Genomic DNA, 21,938 nt, shown 5'->3' with positions numbered 1-21,938 from the left:
CCTCTGTCTTGGAAACAGTTGATGAAGGAGCTGTGCTAAATCTCACAATTGTGCACGTGTGCGTTCCCTTCCTTTTGTGTTTTTGCTGTTTTTTTTTTTTTTTTTTTTTTTTTTTTTTTTTTTTCCTGAGGCCCGCTAAATCTAACATTTGCCTGCCAAAGAGATTTTAGAAAATGCACAGTAAAAGGATTTGCATCTCCAAAGAGGAGCTGGAGTGAGGCTGGGAAGGGCAGTCCATGAGGAACTTGGAAGGACAAACTGAGGAAAGAGATGATTTTCAGATTGGGAGCCTCAAGTTTTCTGTGGGACTGAGCCAAAGGCTCAGCCAGCAGGACTGTGGAATATTCCTCCCTTTGTGAGGCTCTGGAAACAGCCTTCGAATAACAATGAAGGAGAAACCTCTACAGGTAAGTTGCCTCCAGGACAAATTGCATGTAGCTTTTTATCACTGATGACAACATATTTTACCAGTTTGGAAAATAACAAAAAGCTCAGGGCTGGTACAATAGGAAAGCACAGGGACAGAGCAGCATTTATAACATCCTGAAAACTTTGACTGAAACAAAGAAAAACTCAAATGTGTGGGCTGGTAGCTGCTGCTTCTCCCCTCCTGCAACAGTAATACGGGAGCATGGGAGCATTGAAAATATTCTCTCTGAGTTACACCAAACATTAAAAGATATCCCAAACTGAGGGTCAGAGTATGCACGTTCTCTGGCAATAAAAAGTTTCCTTAAAAACTGGAAGATTAGCTGCATATGGCAAGTCCAGACTCGTCTGCAGGCATGGTAGCTTGTAACTACGTTGGGCTCATTGTGGTTCTCGTCCGTAATCACAAAACATGAATTCATCTAAGATCCACCCTTATGAGGGTAAATATAATTTGGTTGTTCACAAACATGTCCCTTCATCCCCCGTGGAAATTTATTTCAATGGACCAAATATACCTTTTCTAAAATGGAACCCAAAGTATCTATGTGAGATAGTAAATGAAACTATAGTAAATGGAGTTGAAGGCAATGAAACAGTGTAGAAATAGACAAACTTGGTCAATTTTCTATCATAGTAACACAATGTAAGTTAACAGAATATGGGAGGGAATCAGGCTCTCTCCCCTTTTTCTTGCCTCCCTGAATAATATGTTCACAAGGTTCCTATTCAAGAACATCACGTTGAAACTCACACACTTTTTAACAAATCTGTGAAGGAGGCTGTGGGCATTCCGTGTGCTCTGGGGCTGCTGCAAGCTGGGAAGGCCATCCATGGAAACTGCCCGAGAATCCCATACCACCCCACAGCAGGGATTTGGTGGTGAGAGGCCCAGGGGGTCAGGAAAAGTAGCAAGGTTAAGGAGGGAGGAGCTAAAAGAGGGAAGAAATAAAGGAAGAGATTTGATTTTCGCCAGTGCCTTCACCCTTCTCTACTTCCATACAAATGTGGTATAATAAAAAGCAGAAGGCTGTTCGGCATTCCTTTGGTTCCACAATGAGCCTGTGGCTAGAACAGCTGCACGCCACGCTAGTTGAGCCCTTTCTTCAGAGTTACTAATGTCCTCTGGAGGCAGTTCCCTGGTTGCCTGCTTTGCCTTTTCCCTGGAGGCCTGGAAACGCTGGGGTTCTTGCCGCCCTCGGAGCAGGAACGCTGTACTGGCAAGAGTCTGACTTGGGTGACTCACTCGGAGGCTTGTGCTTGGAGGCACGCCTTCCTTCTGTGTAGCACCATGGACTAAGTCATCGCACCTTTCAGCTGATCCTGGGCCTGTCGCTGGGTTTGATCTGGGAGTACCCAGATCTTGCAGAACAGAAATGAAGCCAGGAGGCTGGCTGGACTCCAGCTGCACAAGGGCACCTGTGGGCATGTTGGGGTCCTGCAGAGACCTGGGTGTGCAACATCGGCCAGGGCAACACTAGCCACGGGTGGATGTGCCTGGCATGTCCGTGCCTGGATGCTGCCGAGGGGGGTGTGACATTTCTCATCGGCGTCCCTTTGCTCTGTGAGTGGCTGTCTCCTCCCCTAGTTGGGCTGAACTCCACAGCCATCCACAGAGTCTTCAAAACAAAGCAGAAGCGTCTCCTAACCACCCTGAGTGACCTGATAACACCACAGGAATTCTTCATGTATCAACTGTCTTGCAAAAGAGAAAGGGGCCTCGTATAAGGTTGGGCTTTCTGAGGTTGAGTCACTTGGCTTCCTGAAGGCCTCAGTCTCCTCATCTGTAAACCAGAGATAATACTCCTGGCAGATGCCCTGAGGGTCTCTGGAGCCTTTGTGGGACATTTGGGGAAGACTCCTGAGCCCAGGAGATGAAGGGCAGTGAGGAGCCCAGAGGGACCCACATTTTTCACTTAGACAGGGGCACTCCTCTTTGCCAGGCATTTTCCATGGCATTGAGGATTTGTTCCAAACTCACTAGCCTGTGGCAGGGTTACTTTGAGCGAAACTTGCTTTTTGCAGAATGGATATTTAGGTCTTGTAGAGAAATTTTCTGGCAAATAGACCCAAGGCTAAGTCTATGGAATCATGTATGGAATAAAAATGAGTCCCCCAGTTAGCTTCTGACAGAGCTAGAATTAGTTACGGTTCTTTGATGGCCAGACTAAAGGAACCTGTAATGCTCTGGTAGTTAAAGTTACAAGCGATGGAATTTAGAGATCGAAGAGGAAACTGAGTTGTAGAGAGAAACTCACAGGTGGCAAAACACACCAGTATGAGAACTAACTGAATAGCAACATGCAGGGATCTCGATTCCATCTGATCGTCAAGGAGGTACCAAAGCGGGGAACGCAAAGTGCTGACCTAAAGACACTTAGTTTCTCATCTTCAATGATGGGAACATCTCATGGGTCTTTTGGCAACACAACCCCAAAGTAATAGCCCCTAAATCCCACCCAGGTGAGACAGAGAGCAGCTAAAGTCATCTTCAAGTTCCATCCCGTCATATCTATTGGAGAAACATCGTTTCTCTACTGCCCACCTGCAACATTAAATGGCCAATAGTCATAGGGAAAGTCTGGTGTATTCATGACTCCTGGGTTCTAATATGGCAATTGTCACTAGCAGGCACATCAGCAACACAAAGACAAGTTCAGCAGTGGGAGGTGGCTCTATAACTTAAGGAGACCTGGTCACAAGTCCCACAAGAGCCCCGTGACCCTAGAATAAAGAACTCTTCACAAACATGTAGAGCCGGAAGACCATCCTCTGATGGGCTGCAGCCTAGAGTTCCTCGTGTCCCCTCGCACCTTTATCGGCTAAGGTTTCCAAGTGAGGCCAGGTATGTTGACTCCTCACGAAGAAGAGACCAGAGATGGATGGCACCTACTTGCCCAATGATCTCGATGACTTTTTTTTTTTTTTCCTGGGGAGAACTGGGGGACTACGGCCTCCTTGTGACACTGCTAAGGAAACAGATCAATACTTTTCAACATCCCCTCACCTTTTGCAAACAACCAGCTACAGGTTTTGGTGTCATCAGAGCAACTTCCCAGGCAAGAGGATTTTCTGAAGGTGACTGAGTCCTGCTCCTTTGGACACATGCCTCATGAGGACCTGCAGTAGGTAATTGACACAGGCCACATTGGGTTTTGAAAGCCACAGAGCCTCATGAGAAGTGTCATCCCAGCAAGGGATGTGCAATGGACCTTTGGGGTGAAGGGAATTGATTTCTCACAGCTGGATGAGATAATCAACCTGGCTTACAAATTTACCAATCACAACTACTTTTTGGTCATTATTAAGGCTTGATATGCTTCTCAGAATCACAGAGCGCCTTTGAGCAGACGATATGAAGTCAGTTAACACGTTTTCACTAACCCAAACACACCCCTTCGTATCCTAAGCCCCGACCGTCATCATTTGTAGCCTGCATACTTGGACTGTGGGCTTGCTGTGTTGCATCTGGAAAGTGGAATGTTCAGGACCTGCAGTGTATATGCTGAGCAGGTGGGTTCTGGGGTGATCACCTTCATGTTTGTCTTGTTTGAAGACTTCTACCCTGTGTGGTCTTCCCGGTGGCCTTTCCACACAAAGCATCGGCACTAATGTTTTTTCTCTAGTTCCTCGCATAAGCCCACAGCATGGAGACAAACCCATCCTTAGAACATTCAACATTCACCACCTTGAAATGAAACTTACAGAATGTTTACTGCCAGCAGGACACATTCAAAGGCATGATTACTGAGAGCCTGTTTCCAGCATGCCACGTGCACGCCCTGCAGCTCCCCCAATGTCTATGAGAAGCTTTTTGACACAGTTTGCATCTAGTTTCCCAGGGCCACCTCCCCTTCATCAGAACCCAGGCGTTCCCTGCTCCTTCCCTGTGGTTTGAACCAGCAGACCAAGCGTTGTGCAGTGGGGAGACAATCATGCTGGCAACATCAACCTGAATTCATTATTCTTCTCTTTCACTCATCAAAGAAGGGCTTTTTATTTGAATGCAACATCTGCTTCGTCTCTGTTGTGCAGGACCAGGGCCCTGATGCAATACCCCCTTTCTCAAACACCACAGCCAGGTGACAGTCACACCTGACGGTGACAGGATGAAGAGAGGGAGCCAAGAGGCTATTATGTGTCAAATCTGATAGGACACAGAGGAGGCATTAGAGCATGGTAGGGTGGGTTTTAGAGGAGGGCGCTTTCCACAGGAGGAAAAAACATCAGGCTACAGTTTCCTCCCAGCACAAAGAACAGAAAAGGATGGGGAAGTCAGGCAGAAATACATGTGTCCGATGTTGCCATTTAAAAGCTTGTAACATCAGTTGATTGCAGTTCTTTTCTATTGCTATTTATCTACTACAGTATGTAAAATGAGCTTTTACCATTTTATAAGTACAGCTACAAAGAGTTTGTTATTAGGAGATGGGCAGAAACCGATAGGAAGAGTGCATGAAAATGATCAGGTTGAGACTGTCCGGGACAAATGGGGCTGAACCAGTCATATCTGGGAGCCCAAATTGGAACAGAATCATGTTAGATTTCATCAAATATTTTATACTGTAAAGGAACACATTCTGTTTTCCTCACATCTTGGAATAGATCTTTATTGTGTCTTTTGAAACATTATGTGTTTTGTTCTGTTAATCACAGAGAAAACCACGTTTCCCCCTCAGTATCTTCAAAATTTGGTAATTCAGACAAAAAAGGACGAAAAACAATTAAATGCGCATTATATCTGCCTTAACTTATTGGTAGCAGTAAATGTGACCTTACATTCTAAGATTATATTGGGATTCCAGAATTACTGCCATCATTGCAGTATTTCACAATCTCAATTATTAATACGGAAAAGGCTAGACCAGGGGTTGGTAAACTAAGGCCTACTGGGTTAATCCAGCCTGCTTTTGTAAATAAAGTTTTATTGGCATATAGCCATGCTCACTCACATACTCAGCCTCCATGGCTGTTTTCATGCTACAACAGCAGAGTTTAGTAGTTATGAGAGGGGCCACATGGCCCTCAAAGTCTGAAATATTTACTATTCGCCCCTTTATAGAAAAAATTTGCCCACAACAATATCATGCAATAGACAATAAAACGGTGCAGTAATTCCTCCTCTTGATTAGACAGAAATTTGGTCCTTATGAAAACTGCTTTGCTCAGTTGTGTGTTGAGTGTCATAAACTCACTCAGCACTCATAAGTCTTGAAAATTGCAAAATTTAGTATCACTATTTTTATAGATGTCACTGCCTAAGGTACCATGTTTTTTGTTTTTTGGATTTTTTTTTTTTTTTTTTTTTCCTGAGACAGTCTCACTGGGTCGCCCGGGTTGGAGTGCAGTGACGCGATCTCGGCTCACTGCAACCTTCGCCTCCCTGGCTCAAGAGACCCTCCCACCTCAGTCTCCTGAGTAGCTGGGACTACAGGTGTGTGCCACTATATCCAGCTAATTTTTGTGTTTTTTTTTAAATTAGAAATGGGGTTTCACTATGTTGGCCAGGCTGGTCTTGAATTCCTGGCCTCAAGTGATCCACCTGCCTCAACCCCCTGAAGTGCTGGGATTACAGGCATGAACCACCACGCCTGGCCAAGGTACCGTGTTTCTTTAACCTGATTTTTGTTTTTGTTTTTGTTTTTTGAGACAGGGTCTCATTCTGTCACCCAGGCTGGAGTGCAGTGCTGCGATCATGGCTCACTGTAGCCTTAACCTCCTGGGCTCAAGTGATCCTCTTGTCTCAGCCTTCTGAGTAGCTGAGATGACAGGTCCACACCACCATGCCTGGGTAATTTTTTTATTTCTTGTAGAGATGCGGGTCTCACTATGTTGCCCAGGCTGGTCTTGAACTCCTGGGCTCAAGCAATCTTCCTACCTTGACCTCTGAAAGTGCTGAGATTACAGGTGTGGGCCACCACACCTGGCCCTGATAATTTAAATAAGGAAGTTTACTAGTTTTTCTGAAAGTAGGAAACTGCCTCCAAGATAGTTTTATTAATATTGTTCCTGTTCATATCAGTTACAGGAGCTCTCAGACAATACACAAGAATCACAGTCTGTTAAGTCAGCCACAGAAATCTACACAGAACAGGAAGGTTGTCTCCTGGTTTGAAGGTTGTTTTCTCACTGCAGTGATGGTTTCATTTATCAGGTGAAATCACAACTCTTAGGGTGAACCATAGGACATGGTTGTTTTTGGGGTTTATTTTTTGTTGAGACAGGGTCTCACTCTGTTGCTCAGGCTGAAGTGCAGTGGCACAATCTCAGTTCACTGCCATCTCCGCTTCCCAGGTTCAAGTGATTCTTGTGCCTCAGCCTCCTGAGTAGCTGGGATTACAGGTGTGTGCCACCACATCTGGCTTTTTTTTTTTTTTTTTTTTGTATTTTTAGTAGAGATGGGGTTTTACTATGTTGCCCAGGCTGGTCTCCAACTCCTGGCCTCAAGTGATCTGCCCACCTCAGCCTCCCAAAGTGCTGGGATTACAAGTGTGAGCACCCGGCTCATTGCTGTTTTTATAAGTAAAAGTAAAAACTTTCCTATCAATAATTTTATATTGCTTAACCCAACATTTCGAGGATTTTTATAACCATTAGATTAAAAATTGAGTTAAAGACAGAAGATAACTTTAACTCAGTATTGATTTGTTTCAAAATAGTGTTAATTTTATAGCAACAAGCACCTTCCTGGCAACTGATGACCTCTTTTAATTGTGCAAGCGTTTGAGCATTTGGAAGATATAGATCAATGTCCACCAATGAGAATTCTACTCTGATTAGAGGTTCACAATCTCTTGAAACTTTTTTCTAAAGCAGGTTTCTGACCCAGTCCCACAAGCGTCTCCGTTACGGTGATGCTGGTGGACCATGTGTTGTACTTCTGTAGTATGTATCATTTAGAGGCCTGCTACTCAAAGTGTGGCTCAAGGAGCTGTAGGTCCGCATCCCCTGGGAGCAGAAGTGCCAGCCCTGCTTCGGGCCTCCTAAATCAGAATCTGTATTTTAACAGGATCCCCAGGGAATCTCTATGCACGCTGATGTTTTATAGGTACTGGTTTAAAATTTGAGGTCTTGGTCATAGAGTAAGTTCTCCCAGTTGTTACCCCCAGTAAATTTGGCCTCGGAAGGGTTGATGGCTTGGGTGCCAACCCAGGGACACTAACCCCAACTAACGATGGGTTTGTAACAATACTAACAGACTAAATTCATATTAACATTTTAAGGATGTTTGGTAGCAATTCATTAAAAATTGAGTTACAGACAAAAGATAACTTTAACTCAGCAACTTTAACTAACCAACTTTGCCTGGTCCAAGGACTTCATATGAATTACTCAGTGAGTTCTCACAATGCCTCCAAGAGGTTGGAGTGGTCATTACCCTGTGTAACATCTGAAGAAATGGAAGACCCTGTGAAATGACGTGGCCTGAAAGTGCGGAAATTTAGTTGAGATCAACGAAGTTCATAAAGAGAAACCTCCAAGGCAACAATTGCTCCAGTGTGGGAGAATTCAAATGGACGGTGGCATGCCAGGGCCTTGGTTCCACCTTCTTGTCAACAGGCTGCTACAGCAGGGAGCGTGATACGGTGGCCCAGGAACATGTATGGTTCTCAGCCCAGATCATGAAACAGCTGATTTGTGTTTTGGCAATTTGACTCCAAAATAATGGACTGAAAATCCCATCTGGGAGAGAGTGAGGAGCCAAATGTAACATCGTTTCCAGTTATTTCTTATCTTACGCATTGGAGAAACTTGTTATTTCTACATGACCCAACTTGCAAACACAAATAATGGTACTGGCGAGACAACTGGGTAAATTTAGTACCACATGATGTTAACTACGGCCCACACTGGCATCTGCGTCGTAGCAGATTCTAGACTCGACACCACTTTTTGCTTTTCTTTAACGTGCTGCAGATGCAAACTGTAAGAGAGGCCACGAATTCACTGTGAATGGTGGCGTTACTGTAAGCAGCACCACAGGGAGGATATTGCTGAAAGTTAGCTTGCCCGGGCCACTTTCTTTTTTTTTCTTTTTCTTTTTTCTTTCTCTTTTTTTTTTTTTTTTTTTTTGAGACACTGTCACCCAGGCTGGAGTGCAGTGGCTTGATCTTGGCTCACTGCCACTTCCGCCTCCCAGGTTCAAGTGATTCTCCTGCCTCAGCCTCCCGAGTAGCTGGGACTACAGGCACGCGCCACCATGCGCCCACCACCACGCGTCCAGGCCACTTTCTATTGAGGTCTCTACCTTCCACTTTGGTTCTAAAAGCACTTGGTTGTAGAAATCACTTTCTCTTCTACACCTGCAAGCAACTGAATAGGTCATTCCAGAACCATGGCAACCAGTATGAGTGGCAGAAGGAAAAGTCTCTGAGCACAGGGCTTCAGGCTCTCCCTTGCCCACTTTTAACATCTTGGCAGCAGAGGGACTCAAATGGGCTGGACCCAAACCCCAACTCTGAGACGCAAAGTCTAGTAACATTTAAGAAAATGATTAAATTAAAAATTTAATTTTATATCTCAGAGTGCCAGTGTTGTAGCTTCTGGCAGTGACAGATTTTGATAATCCTAGCAGGTCACTCTCTCTTCTGCTGTGGTGAGATTTCATGTGCTCACATGCAAAAGGACCCAGCCCCTCCTCCAGCATGCTGGGGCTGTTAGGGGGGGTTTGGAGCACAAATGCCTGCTTTCATCATTTCAGCTCCACCAGCTTTGGGTGGCCATGGGCAAGTGATTAACCCTCTCGCCCTGTTTTCTCATTGATAAAATTAGGGAAGAGTAGTGCCCACCTGTAGCAGACATTTATTATGTTTTCTGCTTGCCCCATGTCTTTTGAACACCCTTCCTATGCTCAGCTAATTCTCAGTCCGATGAGTTCTGCCTCCTCAAGGTAGAATCCAGAAACTTGCTTTTCCAGCCTCCCTTGCAGCTAGGCTCTGCTGTAAGGGAATGGAAAATGCACTGCTCATTAAGACCAATGTCCAACAGAAAGGAGTCAGGTCACCCTGACTCAGATTAGAGGTGCCTAACCACTCATCAAATGTGTCCATGAGATGTAAATCCAGAAGAGAGACACGAAAGAGATGGGACTGGGTGCAGTCAGTGCTGGGGAGGGGAGAGCAGAGGCATTTGTCTCTCAGAGGTGGCTGTGGTGAAGGCCCAGAGTTGTAAGGTGAGCTGCCACTGGACTTGCCTAGCAGGGCAATTTGAGTGTTGTTTCTGGATCTTTCAGTCCCAAAGCCTGATTGTGTGGCCCTCCTGGACATAAAGCAAGGTAGCCAAGAGCCTTTAATAAAGTATTTACTCCTTCAGCAGGCTAAAGTGGATTTGGCTGTCTGCAACTAAGTGTCTCCCAAGGCTACCGTTGAGATTAAATGAGTTATTGAGGTCAAGTGCTGGTGAGAACTCACTCATTATCCTTGCAAGGACAGGAGTGAATTCTGATTTTATTTTATTATTAATTTATTTTTTTGGAAGTGGAGTTTCACTCTTATTGCCCAGGCTGGAGTGTAATGGCATAGATTTGGCTCACTGCAACCCCCCGCCTCCCGAGTTCTAGTGATTCTCCTGCCTTAGTCTCCCGAGTAGCTGGGATTACATGCACCCACCACCACGCCCAGCTAATTTTTTGTATTTTTAGTAGAGATGGGGTTTCACTATGTTGGCCAGGCTGGTCTCGAACTCCTGACCTTAGGCAATCCACCCACTTTGGCCTCCCAAAGTGCTGGGATTACAGGTGTGAACCACCGCACCCAGCTGAACACTGATTTGAAATTGTATATAATCTCAATGCCACCTAGTGTAGGTTTAAAATCACTTCTGCAAGCTCTTTGACATGCCTCCCATTGTGAAGTGAAGTCTGTACCTACAAAACAAAGAGGGCCTTTGTGACGCTTCCTCAAATAAAAAGCAGAAGTGACACTGTGTGACTTCTGAGACTAAGCTAGAAAAGGCCAAGCTCAAGCTACACACAGAGGACACATTTAGGTCCTCTACTGGGGCTGAGCTAAGATCTCAGTCAACGACCAAGCCCCAGACATTTGGGGGATCAGGGGAGCCCCTAAGATGATGCCAGCCCTCTCTACCCTAACATTTGCATGAGAGAGCCCTGGTGGGAACAGCCCAGCTGGGCCTGCTCACCCCCAGAACTCTGTGAGACTGTAATAAAATGATTGTGGCTGTTTTCAGTCACTGAGTTTTGGGGTGATTTGTTATGTAGCAATAGACAACTGATATTTATTACTGATTCATTAGCAATAGATAACTGATATCAGAAGTACATCTGATATTTTTCAGTGCTCTCTGACTTTTAGACTGCTTGAGGGTGAATTTTTATTTTTGCTACACTCTGTCACCCAGACTGGAGTACAGTGGCACAAACATGGCTCACTATAGCCTTGACCTCTGGGCCTCAAGCAAGCCTCCCACCTCAGCCTCCCCTATAGCTGGAACCACAGGTACGTACCACCATGCCCAGCTAATGTTTCATTTTTTGTAGAGATGGGGGTCTCACTTTGTTGCCCAGGCTGGTCTTGAACACCTGGGCTCAGGTGATTCTCCCACTTTGGCCTCCTAAAAGTGTTAGGATTACATGCGTGAACCACTACGCCCGGCCTGCATGTGAATTTTTCCATTTGGTCTTCACATCAATCCTGTATAGATTATGATTCATTGATTTGTATATTAAGAAAATGTCTGAATGTTGAATGCCTTGCCCTCAATCAGAAGGCTCTTCATCTAAGACATAGAGAGCAGAACCCAGGTGTCTGGCTTCTTGATGTAGCCCTCCGCAAAATGATGCGGTCTGGGTTCACCAGTAGAATGCACTGTTGTATGTAAATGCCTTCTGTACATTATCTGCAGCTCATCTCAAAAACAACCATTAGGTCAATGTCCCAAGCACTATGACTGTGTAACAACAAATCTCCCCAAAACTGAGTGCTTACAACAACAGAGATTTATTATATCTAATTATTTGCGTGTTGTCAGGAACTCAGTAGCAGCCTGGCTTGGTGGTTCTGGCTTGGGGTCCTTCATGAAGTTACAGTGATTTTCCACTGGGGCTGCAGTCAAGCGAAGGGTTGATTTGGGCTAGAAGGTCTATTTCCAAGATGGCTCCCTCACATGGATGCTGGTCTCCACAGCACTGCCTGAGTGTCCTGACAGCACGGTGGCTCTCTCCAAAGCAAGCCACCCAAGAGACCAAAGTGGAAACTGTAATACCTTTATGACTAATCTTGAAAGATATATCACTTGTGCTGGGTTCTGTTGGTCCCACAGGTCATCTCTGAATCAGCACGTAAAGGACCATGCAAAGGTATGAATTCCAGAAGGTGATGATTGCTGGGGGCCATCCTTGAGGCTGGCTACCACAATCAGTATTATCGCCCCAAGTCCCAGGCGAGGAAATGAGCCAGATAGGGAATGGCCGCTCAAGAGTGTGTGCAGGTGGAATTGGAAGCCAACATTGGTTCCCAGGACCACGTTCCTCTCCAATCTATGACCAAAAGGTGAATTTATGGTGTATTTGATGAATTTTATGTTAGTATTTTCAAAAATTTCTCCAAAATTGAGAAATCCTTTGGAATGTTATCATGAAAAGACATACGGTGTGGACACACTGATTGGGAGTCCTTACTTTGGTCAACAAATGCCTCATTTTGTCATTGCTGAAATTATGCCTTTTGCCTGGGTGCCCCTTAAAATTTTTTTCTTTTCTTAAGCTGTTGGGTAATTTACTGAGTTATCTTATATAAACATGGGAAGACATGGGTCCTAGCTTAATTTTTAAATATAACTCCAAAACTGACTTTATAGAATTCAAAAGTGGTCAAATAATCAATCTCTTGGGGCTATAATGACTATCTCAGTTAACTTGTGCTGCTGCAACAAAATACCACAGACTGAGTGGCTTAAACTTAAAACAATAGGAATGGCGTGAACAACAGGAATTTCTCTCTCACAGTTCTGGAGGCTGGTAAGTCTAAGATCAAGGTGTGGGCTGATTTGGGTCTCCAGTGAAGACCTGCTTGCTGGCTTGCAGACAGCAGCCTTCTCCCCGTGTCCTCACATGGCAGAGAGAGAGAAGCTCTGGCCTCTCTCCTTCTAAGAGCACTCATCCCATCATGGAGACCCCATCCCCAGGACCTCATCACAACCCAGTCACCTCCCAAAGATCCCACCTAGTAAACACTGGGGTTAGGGCTTCAACAGATGGTTTTTGGGAAGACACAAACATTCAGTCCATAACAATGACATATACTCTCTGACTTTGTAATTTCATTTTTTTTTGGAAATTTATCATACAGAAATAAAAGCAGCAGTATGTCAGGATATAGGTGTGCTGGTGTTTATTACAGGTGTCTTTGTTATGACAAACACTGGAAGCCACCTTAATGTCCACAGATGGGCTGAGTAAATTAAGGTACATCTGTATTAAGGAATAATATGCAGCTGTGAAAAATGATAAACTAGATAGAGGGGTGCCTATGACATTGTAAAGTTTAACAAGGATGTTGTAGAATGATGTGTATTATATGATGCTATTTCTATGTCTTTGCATTAATCTGGAGAGAATGTTCCTTTTTTTTTTGGATCAGAGTTTCACTGTCTCACCCAGGCTGGAGTGCAGTAGCACAGTCTCAGCTCACCACAACCTCCGCCTCCCGGGTTTGAGCTATTCTCCTGCCTCAGCGTCCCAAGTAGTTGGGACTACAGGCATGCACCATCACGCCCTGCTAATTTTTGTATTTTTAGTAGAGACAGTTTCACCATGTTGGCCAGGCTGGTCTCGAACTCCTGACCTCAGGTGATCCACCCGCCTCAGCCTCCCAAAGTGCGGGATTCAGGCGTCAGCCACAGCTCCCAGCTGAGAATGTTCTTTTGAAGAACCTGCTTATCAGTCTTAGGGAAGGGGTCGTTGGAATAGAGGCAGATCATTGTTTTCAGGAGAAAAAAAATATAGAACACCTGATGTAATATACACATTTGTACTTTGGCTATTTTATTAAGATCTTGATCATTAGTAAAAAAAAAAAAAAAAAAACAAAACCCACCTTCCGTGATTAAGAGAAGCTCCTGATGTGAGTTTTCCACTAGCATTTTGCTCTCGCCTTTAGGTTGAAACTGTTCCAGGGGTCACTTTTCCTGGTGCCTGAAACGAAGATCCAAGATTTCCCCGAAGAAAGCTATAGAAATAACTGTTTCCAGTGGGCCCATAATCAGCCATCAACATGGAGGACAAAATGGGGTGACATTTTTTTTAAAAGGAGAAGATGATGCCATTAATGTACCGCCCTTGCTGGTTCCCACTGCTCCGAGAGATTTGCCGCAGATGCTCTGCAGGTCGGGCAGGAGGGAGACTGCTATTGAGGCCCTCTGCACTTAGCCCAGCGGCCATTTCTTAGGGAATATTGATCAAAAGTACTCTCCTCTATCATCTGAGGGGCATAATGCAGTCCCTGAGTATTCACGGAAAAGAGCTTTTCTTTGCAGGCTATTTTCTAAAGTCAAAAAGATCCTTTCAGGATCTATAATAGCAAGCCCCTTCCCACTTCACGCCCTCAGTGAGCAGCACACTCCAATTTCCAGGCCCTAAGGACCCCACGCTAAGGAGGAAGCCGACGGCTCTGACCTCTTCATGGAAAATATTCCATGTCAAACTCAACAAGCATTTTCACGGGGGCGGGGGGAACATAAATGGAAGATTAGCAATGACACCTGGACACATAAAAAATGCCCTCTTGTCCCAGAGATAATTTATGCATTTATTCTTTCTTTCCCAAAATAATGTTAGAATAGAATTTTGACCACATACATAATGCTCTCTGATATCTGAGGCAGGAATATCTTGATAAATAGCAACAATCTGATCAGCGTGGTCCATGTCTGACATGGTACGGAGGGAGGATACTGGCTGGGACCTACTTTCTCACTCTCCTTCTGTGAAACACAGGATCTTCCAGACAAATACTGCCTGATGTGACAGCTTATTATAAATGTCTCGCTGCCCCCATCTTATCCAAGTTAGGACACTTAGGTATTAAAATACTTTTAACTTAAAATTCTACCAATGACAAAAATGAAGCAATCGCCAATTCCAGCTGTTTTTTCCTTATTATTCAGAAAGTGTCATTTTGGAGAGTTCCTCCTGTTTTTGTCACTGCTGTTTGTGTGTGTTGGGGGCAGATCTGAGAGCACCTTGAGGGCAGAGGGGGTATCACTACTGTTTGAAATGTCCTGCCTGGCTGGGCTGCTGGCTGGTCTTGTCATGTTCTCTGAGGGTGAAAATGGGGTTGAATCTGCAGCAGGCTAAGAACAGACCTCGGTTTCGGAAGCGAGTCTCATTCTACTCCACTCAAGGGTGGTTCTTGTGGCGTGGAAGGACACTGATATGTCATTATCTTTTGTCTCAAACTCCCAAAAAAGAAAACATTTTCAGGAGAGAAACGAGACAATTTTGGCCAAATTGTAGCAAATGCTTGGTAAACACGTAGATGTCTGAGTGCAGAGAGCAGACCGTGGCCTTCCGGAGCGTGGCCCACCTGCCTGGGCATCACACTAAGCATGAAAACCCTGCTTTGGCTACCTGCTCTGACCTCAAAGTCTATTTTTCAGAGTTGAAGACGAGCAACTTTTCTTTCCAGAGGTTCCAGTCCATGGCTTCTAGAGCCATGGAGAGAGGTGAACTCCACCGTTTCCGTGTCTGCATGCAGGGAGAGTAGGTAAGTCTCTTGTTAAAACAAGTTCTCCCACACTCGAAGCCCTTGGTCTGTGTTGGGCCTGGTCCCTACGACAGCAGGGTCAGGGTAGCCTAAGCCTTGGCATTAGGGGACCTTTTTACAGTGACCAAAACGTTGCTTTCAATAAACAGTCCATGCACTGGTGAAGAACGGTGACTGCTGCTAAATGGGGGTGTCATCAAGAAGTGGGAACTAAGAAACTGATCTCCTGCCTGGAGCCTCACTTTCTGACCTTGTGAATCTCAGTGAGCCAATGTCTTCAGGACTTGGTTTTCATACCCGTAGAAGTAGGTGGTCAGATTGAGGGGGTGAGGGTGACCTTTCCAGCTGTAGATCCGTGCCTTGAGTAAACCAAATATGCAGGGACAGAGTTTACTTTGTGCTCCATTTCCGTGGCCTTCACTTTCTGGTTTGAAAAACGAAATGCAACTAAAACCATTTCCAGGTATAGACAAAAGAGCAAATGATAATAGTGCCCCTTGACATAAACGGTTTAATAAACCAAAGTGGCCTCAATTTAGTTTCTGCACATACACAGCACCATAATGCTAGCTTGAATAGGTACTGAAGTGAACAAATATCAGTGTGGGAGCCTCTCGCTGGAAGACACGCTTCACTGCAGGAGGCAGAAATAACTGGTGTTTTTTCCTGGAACACTTAGAGAATTAGACTATGGTTAGGTGTACCTTAAAAAATATTCTTGCTTTCAATTCTGGCACCTAGCAGAAGCCCCAAAAGACCTATCAGGGCCTTGTAGCAATGGTCCTTTTGGAAGCACTGGAAGTTGTATTGTTCTTTGGAATTCTGCTGAAGGTTTTGCTTAATATGGCCCAAGATTTGATGAGTACTTTCTTAAGGTGACCTGATCACTTATAGGAGGCATGATGGACTGGAATGTCTCCCCACCCTGTCATCATTCTGCCACAAATAAAAAGTGTAGCAGAGAAAACGATTTGGTGAAAACAAAAACAAAGATATAAAAAAGTAAACCATTTAAGACTTTGAGAAAAATATCCTTTGAATTTCAAATAACCATTTCCATAGCTGACCTATCACCTATGACGCCGAGTCATTAGTGAGCGGCAGAAACGCAGCTCCTAGGAGCAGCTGTAGAGCGAAGAGCTGTCCTGCAGGGAGTGCTCTCCGATGTTCCCTCAGTGCAGGTGGGGGATGAGCTGCCCAGACCATTCCCGAGGGTGCTGGCCCAGCCCCTCAACCCAGATCTACCTGCAGGTCCTCTGGGTAGCTTTAAAAAGTGGAGATGCTGAGGTTCTAGCCCAGACCTGGTAGGTCAGAGTCGGCAGCAGTCAGGAACCTGCATTTGACTTACGAAGATTCTTCAACGCTGCGGATGCACAGGGTGGGACCCACTGCATCCAGGCCACAAAGCTCTACAACTCCACATCAAGCTTCATTCGATGAGGTACCAAGTATTAGAAGCAGGACGTACCATTAAGCAAGCTCTTGTTATCAGTGAAAAGCTAGACATTGAATTTAGGGTCTGCTTGACTCCCAAGAAGGCATCCAGACCATTTGGGAGGTCACAGGCATGTTTTGTAAGTATTAGGTACTCAAAAAATATTTGCTAACTGGACAAATGGATGATTTTTGCAGACTTCTAATACAATGACCCGAAAGGTCACTGCTGCCTAGCGCATGAGTAGCCTGCGATGCTGGCAGAGGCCACCCGGCCAGGCTGTCATGAGATGGCTGGAGTCCTTAGACGGGCATCAGCCGGCTTCAGCCACACCAACAGGAGACCATATCACATCCTATCACTTACTCACCTCTAAGGCTGCCTCCTGTTCATCAGGGACAGGGGCTCCTGACCGCTAGAAGGGGGCTGCCCTGGAGAGATGGAGCAAGGGGCACATTTCATTGCGGGCTCAGATGGATGTTATGGTAGCAGGCGATACTGACCCAGCCCTTTACTCATGGAGAGAGAAAGCGATTTAAGTAGATTGGAACCATGATGCTTGGATTCAGAGCCTCCTGTGACTGGATCTCAGCATTCCATGTTAGGAAATGAGATCAATTTTACATAAACACGTTGGTAAGCTTCCCCGCACAGGTACCAGCTACCATTTTGGATGCATGTTTAGGTTTTAGTTAAAATATGCTTTCAAACAATTCTGTCCAATAAAAATGAAAACCATCTCTTTATTAGATGCCAGGGTAAACTTTATTTTCTTATAAACTATAATGAGAATGACAGAAACATATAGCACTGAAGTGCTGTGTTTCCACTTTATGAAATCATCACAGTAAATCAGAATTAAAGAGTAAAAGAGGTTAACTGGAGAGTCGGGTGGCTGCCATCTGCGGAGATGTGTGCTTTCTCGCCGTGGCTGCCTGTGCCGTGGTGTGTCCTGGCGCGCACACATGTCTGCAAGGTGTTCCTACCACCTAGGAAGGAACCTAGATGTGGAGCATTAGGAAAATTAAATAACAAGAGACAGCAAAATAAGAATCAAATGACACGCTATAACTTAATTTACCGTATTTATCAATTTTTTTCCTTATTTACATGTACTAAACATTGTAGACCTGAAAACACAGGGAAACATTCATTTCATGTGTATGTCATACTGACAGACTGAGTGCAACTAAAACGATGGTTGTTTCCTGTTGAATCTCCCTCGGATGCAGATGTTCCCCTTCAGTAGATATAAAGGTAGCACAGTTACATTTACGACATCACAGTTAGGTTTTAAAGGATTCATCAGACCTCCACATGACACCAATACAGCAGGTCCGTGGGGCGCAGGTGGTGCCACCTGAGGAAGGCCAGGAAGACAGGATGTGCAGGGCTCTGTGGATCTGCATGAGCTCGTGTTTGTAAGGCTACGGGTCTGATCAATCAACCCATGTCACCAAGTTTGGGTCACCCCACTTCCCCAACATGTGGCTCTTAGGAACTGCAGACTTTGTTGCTGAGGCAACCCAGGCTAAATGTCTTCACTTCTGTCTGCTGAAGGCTTGATTATTTTTAAAAAGTCATAATTTTTTAAAGTACAAAAGCCTAAGTACAATGAGACTATAAACATCAGCTTTGCTCTGGATGGACTCTGGGAACAGGTGCGCAGAGAAGTGAGGGAGCTGGCCTGGCCCTGGCTGAGGCCAGCGAGTCTTACCCCATTTTGGCCCAATTAGGGCCACTTCTGTTTCCAGATGGCTGACCCACTGGTACCACCGTGATGAGTCGGCGCTGTGCCTCAGGTGGGGCCCTACTGGATGAATGATCCGCCGCAATTTTGCTGAAAGGTATTTATTACAAAAACACAATATTTGCTTTTCTAAGTAAAAAAAAAAAAAAAAAAAGAAGAAGAAGCTTGATCATTGCAATTTTCCACCCCAAATAACAAAAACGACTCCAGTCCATGTGACCACGAGAAACGTGGCTGTCAGATTCCCGGCTCCACATTCCAAATCTCCAGACCAAAGCTGCTACGGAGAACGGCGGGCTCAAAAAAAAACTCCACTCACCAAACTGCTGGCTGTCATCTGGGGTCGTGAGGTCCTCAGGGGTTACAGGAAGGTTGAGTTATTTGCTGCCTACCACTGAATTTCCCACCCCAAGGTCGGGATGGCTGGTTCGTGGAAGCAAAATGAAATCATGGGACAGAAGTCCAGGATAGTTAAATACGATTTCTAAATCCTGACATATCTTTTCTACTACAGCCAGGAATTCCGCAACAGGAGCTTCTAGAGCCTGAAGATGAAATTTCCCCCAGAGGCGACCTGCTGGTAGAGACCTACAGGGGATTCTGGAGCCTAGGAGCATGCGATGGCCTTCCCAACAGGAGTGAGGTAAACAGGAGACAGGAGCAGCTCAACAGCAGGATCAAGCCTGAGTGACGGTGGCCAAGCGACACGGCCCAGAAGTCTGGAATCATTTAAAATAAAGGGGCGTTTGCTGACACCACAGAAAATGCCAGGGCTTGCAGTCACTCCTCACATTGCCCTTCTGGCCCTGTAAGTACCCTGGGCCCTTCCCAAAACAGCCCAGGAGCTGGAAGCTTCCTTCCACTTTGGGGCACCCTCATTCTCTTGTGTTCAGGTGATTCTCAAGGTGCTCCTATCAGTGGCCTGGCCTCAAGTGCTACCTGCAATCCCCTATAAAGCAGAAAAGCAAATTCTCTCCAGGATGAGCAGGCCCACCCTTCCGACAGAATGACCAGCTCAGCCCTTTCTCATTTGTCCCAAGAATGAGTCTGGCTCCTGGGTCTTCCCGTTCTCTCTACAAAGGCCAGGTTCCAGCCAAACCAGCTCAATAGCTAATGGAAAAAACTGGCTCCTCAGTGAAAATGGCCGCTCTGATGGGGTGAGAGCCTCAGAAGGCTTCTTCAGGCCTGGGTGGCCAAGCAGCCTGAAGGTAACAAGTGTGTGCAAGGGCTGAGGGCAGAGGGCAGAGGATGGCGGGGAGACCTCATGCACAGGGCCCACCTTTCCCAGGACTGGCCCACCCATTATACGCCGAGTTAGGGGCTGCGTCTCTCGTGCTGCTCTCCCTTCCCACTGCAGGGCGTTGCTCTCTCCCCAGCCACTGTGAGAACAAAGCCTGCGCAGTGGGGATTGACTCTGATGAGTTTCTCGGATTTACTTCCCAAGTGAAGTGCGGGGTGGAGCAAACCTCTAGCTCTGAGGCAGGTCAAGGGTCCAGGGCAGAGCCCAGGGTCCGTGCCAGCAGCTCTTCACTGCTGACTGATTTCTCTGCTGCAGGACGGGCAGGGCCCACCCAGTGCCCCGCAGCAGGAGAGGGCTTACCATTGCTTCTCTTTTCTTTCATTCATTAATTAATTCATTCATTTTTTTAAGAAAGAAAGAAAGAAAGAAAAAACAAAAAACAGGTCTAATGTGCCTTCCTTGGAGCCAAATGGGCAAAAATATAAGGATTAAATCCCTTGCTTAGAATCTGCTACCAAAAGCTTTGTGTGACAAGAAACATTTCCGAGGCCTGTCTGAGGCCTCTCTGGGCAACAGATGAGAGCCAAGTTGCGGCGTGAGGCTTCTGGAGGCACAAGGCCATTCGGGGGGTGCCCGGCTCAGCCTAGCGCCTGAAGCCGGCATGCGCCTTTTGTGTGGATGTGGTCTGTGCTGTTTTGAGCCTTGGGACACTTCCTGTCCTGCAGGAACTTATGCAAGGACAGGACCCTGTATTTCTGGAATCTTCTGAGTGTTCTAAGATAGGGGTATCACCGTCACGACCTGAAGGGCCTCTGCGTGGTGAGCAGAACCTCGTTCAGTTAGAGGGCGTCAGGTACCAGGTGGAACAACACTGGACAACTGAGGTAAAACGTCTCCTGGGCAAAAGACCCTGGGGAAAGCCAATTTCCACGATGATGAAAGTTTTGAGTAAACCATAAATCCTAACTTAAAAGGAGCTAGCAAAATCAATGCAGATAGAATTCCTCAGTCAGACAATGGTTTCGCCAGCCCCTCTGTGAATCACGCTTGGGTTCATAAATGAGAAGAAACAACTTGGGGTGCAGAAGCCAGCTGCCCTCCGCCCCTCCCTGAAAGAGCAGAATCTTTTCCTGCTGTGATCTGCCCAGAGCAGCCACACCAATGCCCATGTGACAGTGGGTTCATCTCTGGTTTTTGGTGACTTTTTCGTTTCTTCTTTGGAAGTCCAAGGTTTGTGAGGTTTCAGGACAAGATGATACAGCCTAGTTTGAGTCCCATCTGAGATGCTGTAGTGGGATTCACCACGGGCTTCAGAAGTCCACTAATGGGAAGACCTGCTGAGGGCACTAGTACAGCAATGAAATTTCCTGGAGATTCTGGGTTTAGTGGCTTGGGGCAGAAGCAGGAGAGGGTGTTCTGTCTCCTCCTCACTCAGGGGCTCTTCGAGGTCAGCACTCAGACTGGAGGCCAGGGCCCCTGCAAAGGAAGCAGAGAACTGCTAAGTCATGGAGGCAATGGAGGCTCTACGGCCACACAATTCAGGGAGGATCTGTGGCACTCGGAAGGGAGGGAGATTCCCAGGAGAAGGGTCTGGTGACCTCCTCCCACGCTATGCCGGCAAAGATGTTTGTTGAATGAATAAATACATGAATGTCTTTCTTCTTATTCTTTGCTCTGGGCTTTTCTGCAGCATAAAAGAAGCTATGGATCTTGTGAAATTAATTCAGACTTACTGTCCAATTCATAAGTAAAGAATGAAGAGAAAAGGCATCTGGTCATAGTGAAAGGGAGGAAGAGCCACTGAAGAAGCAGTGGCTGGAGTCAATGGAAAAGCCCGTGAAACTTCAGAGGACGCTCTGCAGATCCCTGGCGGTGTTCCTGGAATCTCCACTTGTTTACATATCAATATTCTACACAATGAGTTACAACTCAATTATTCCCCAAAGGGCCTAAGACTAGAGGTCAGGACTAAATTGCTTGTCTGAATGAGTCCAGATGAGCATACAGCTGTTCAGCACCGGAGGGAAAAGGAATAAAATTAAAACCTGCGCATCTGCATCCCGTGCTTCCCCAGGGCTGCCGTCGGCGTGCTCAGAGGAATACAAGAATGCCTGCTGCAACACCGAGCCACTGTTGCGGGTGGAGCTGGGTCTCCCCTAGGGCCGTTCTGCCAGTGAGAGGATCGTTTCATCACCCTTCCCCTTGTAGCGTATTTTTAAACCCTGTTGTATTATGCCCCAAGTTTCCTGCATGACCTCTGCTGGGAACAAACCTCAAAAGCAGAGTTTCCACATCTTCCTCCCTGCGTGATTCACTTGCAGGGCTTTGGCCTTTGAAAGTATTATTATTAGTGGCATTTGA

General features: G+C 45.9%; 1 protein-coding gene across 14 annotated transcripts in view; it reads right to left on the bottom strand.

Annotated features, from left to right (window-relative positions):
- Positions 1 to 17,329: 17,329 nt before the first annotated feature.
- Positions 17,330 to 21,938, bottom strand: part of RALGAPA2 (Ral GTPase activating protein catalytic subunit alpha 2) — a 322,322-nt gene continuing 317,713 nt past the window's right edge. For all 14 annotated transcript variants that reach the window (XM_005568218.5, XM_005568214.5, XM_065522707.2 and 11 more), the window contains one exon: positions 17,330 to 21,053. Coding sequence is in view for 12 of the 14 variants with exons in the window: in XM_005568214.5 (XP_005568271.3) it covers positions 20,899 to 21,053 (155 nt within the window). In the remaining 2 variants the exon portion in view is untranslated. The remainder of the gene's footprint in view (positions 21,054 to 21,938) is intronic.

Source organism: Macaca fascicularis, chromosome 10, assembly GCF_037993035.2.
Source record: "Macaca fascicularis isolate 582-1 chromosome 10, T2T-MFA8v1.1".
NCBI classification, from domain to species: domain Eukaryota; kingdom Metazoa; phylum Chordata; class Mammalia; order Primates; family Cercopithecidae; genus Macaca; species Macaca fascicularis.
The sequence above is the reverse complement of the archived record's forward strand: the minus strand, read 5'-3'. Positions and strand labels throughout refer to the sequence as shown.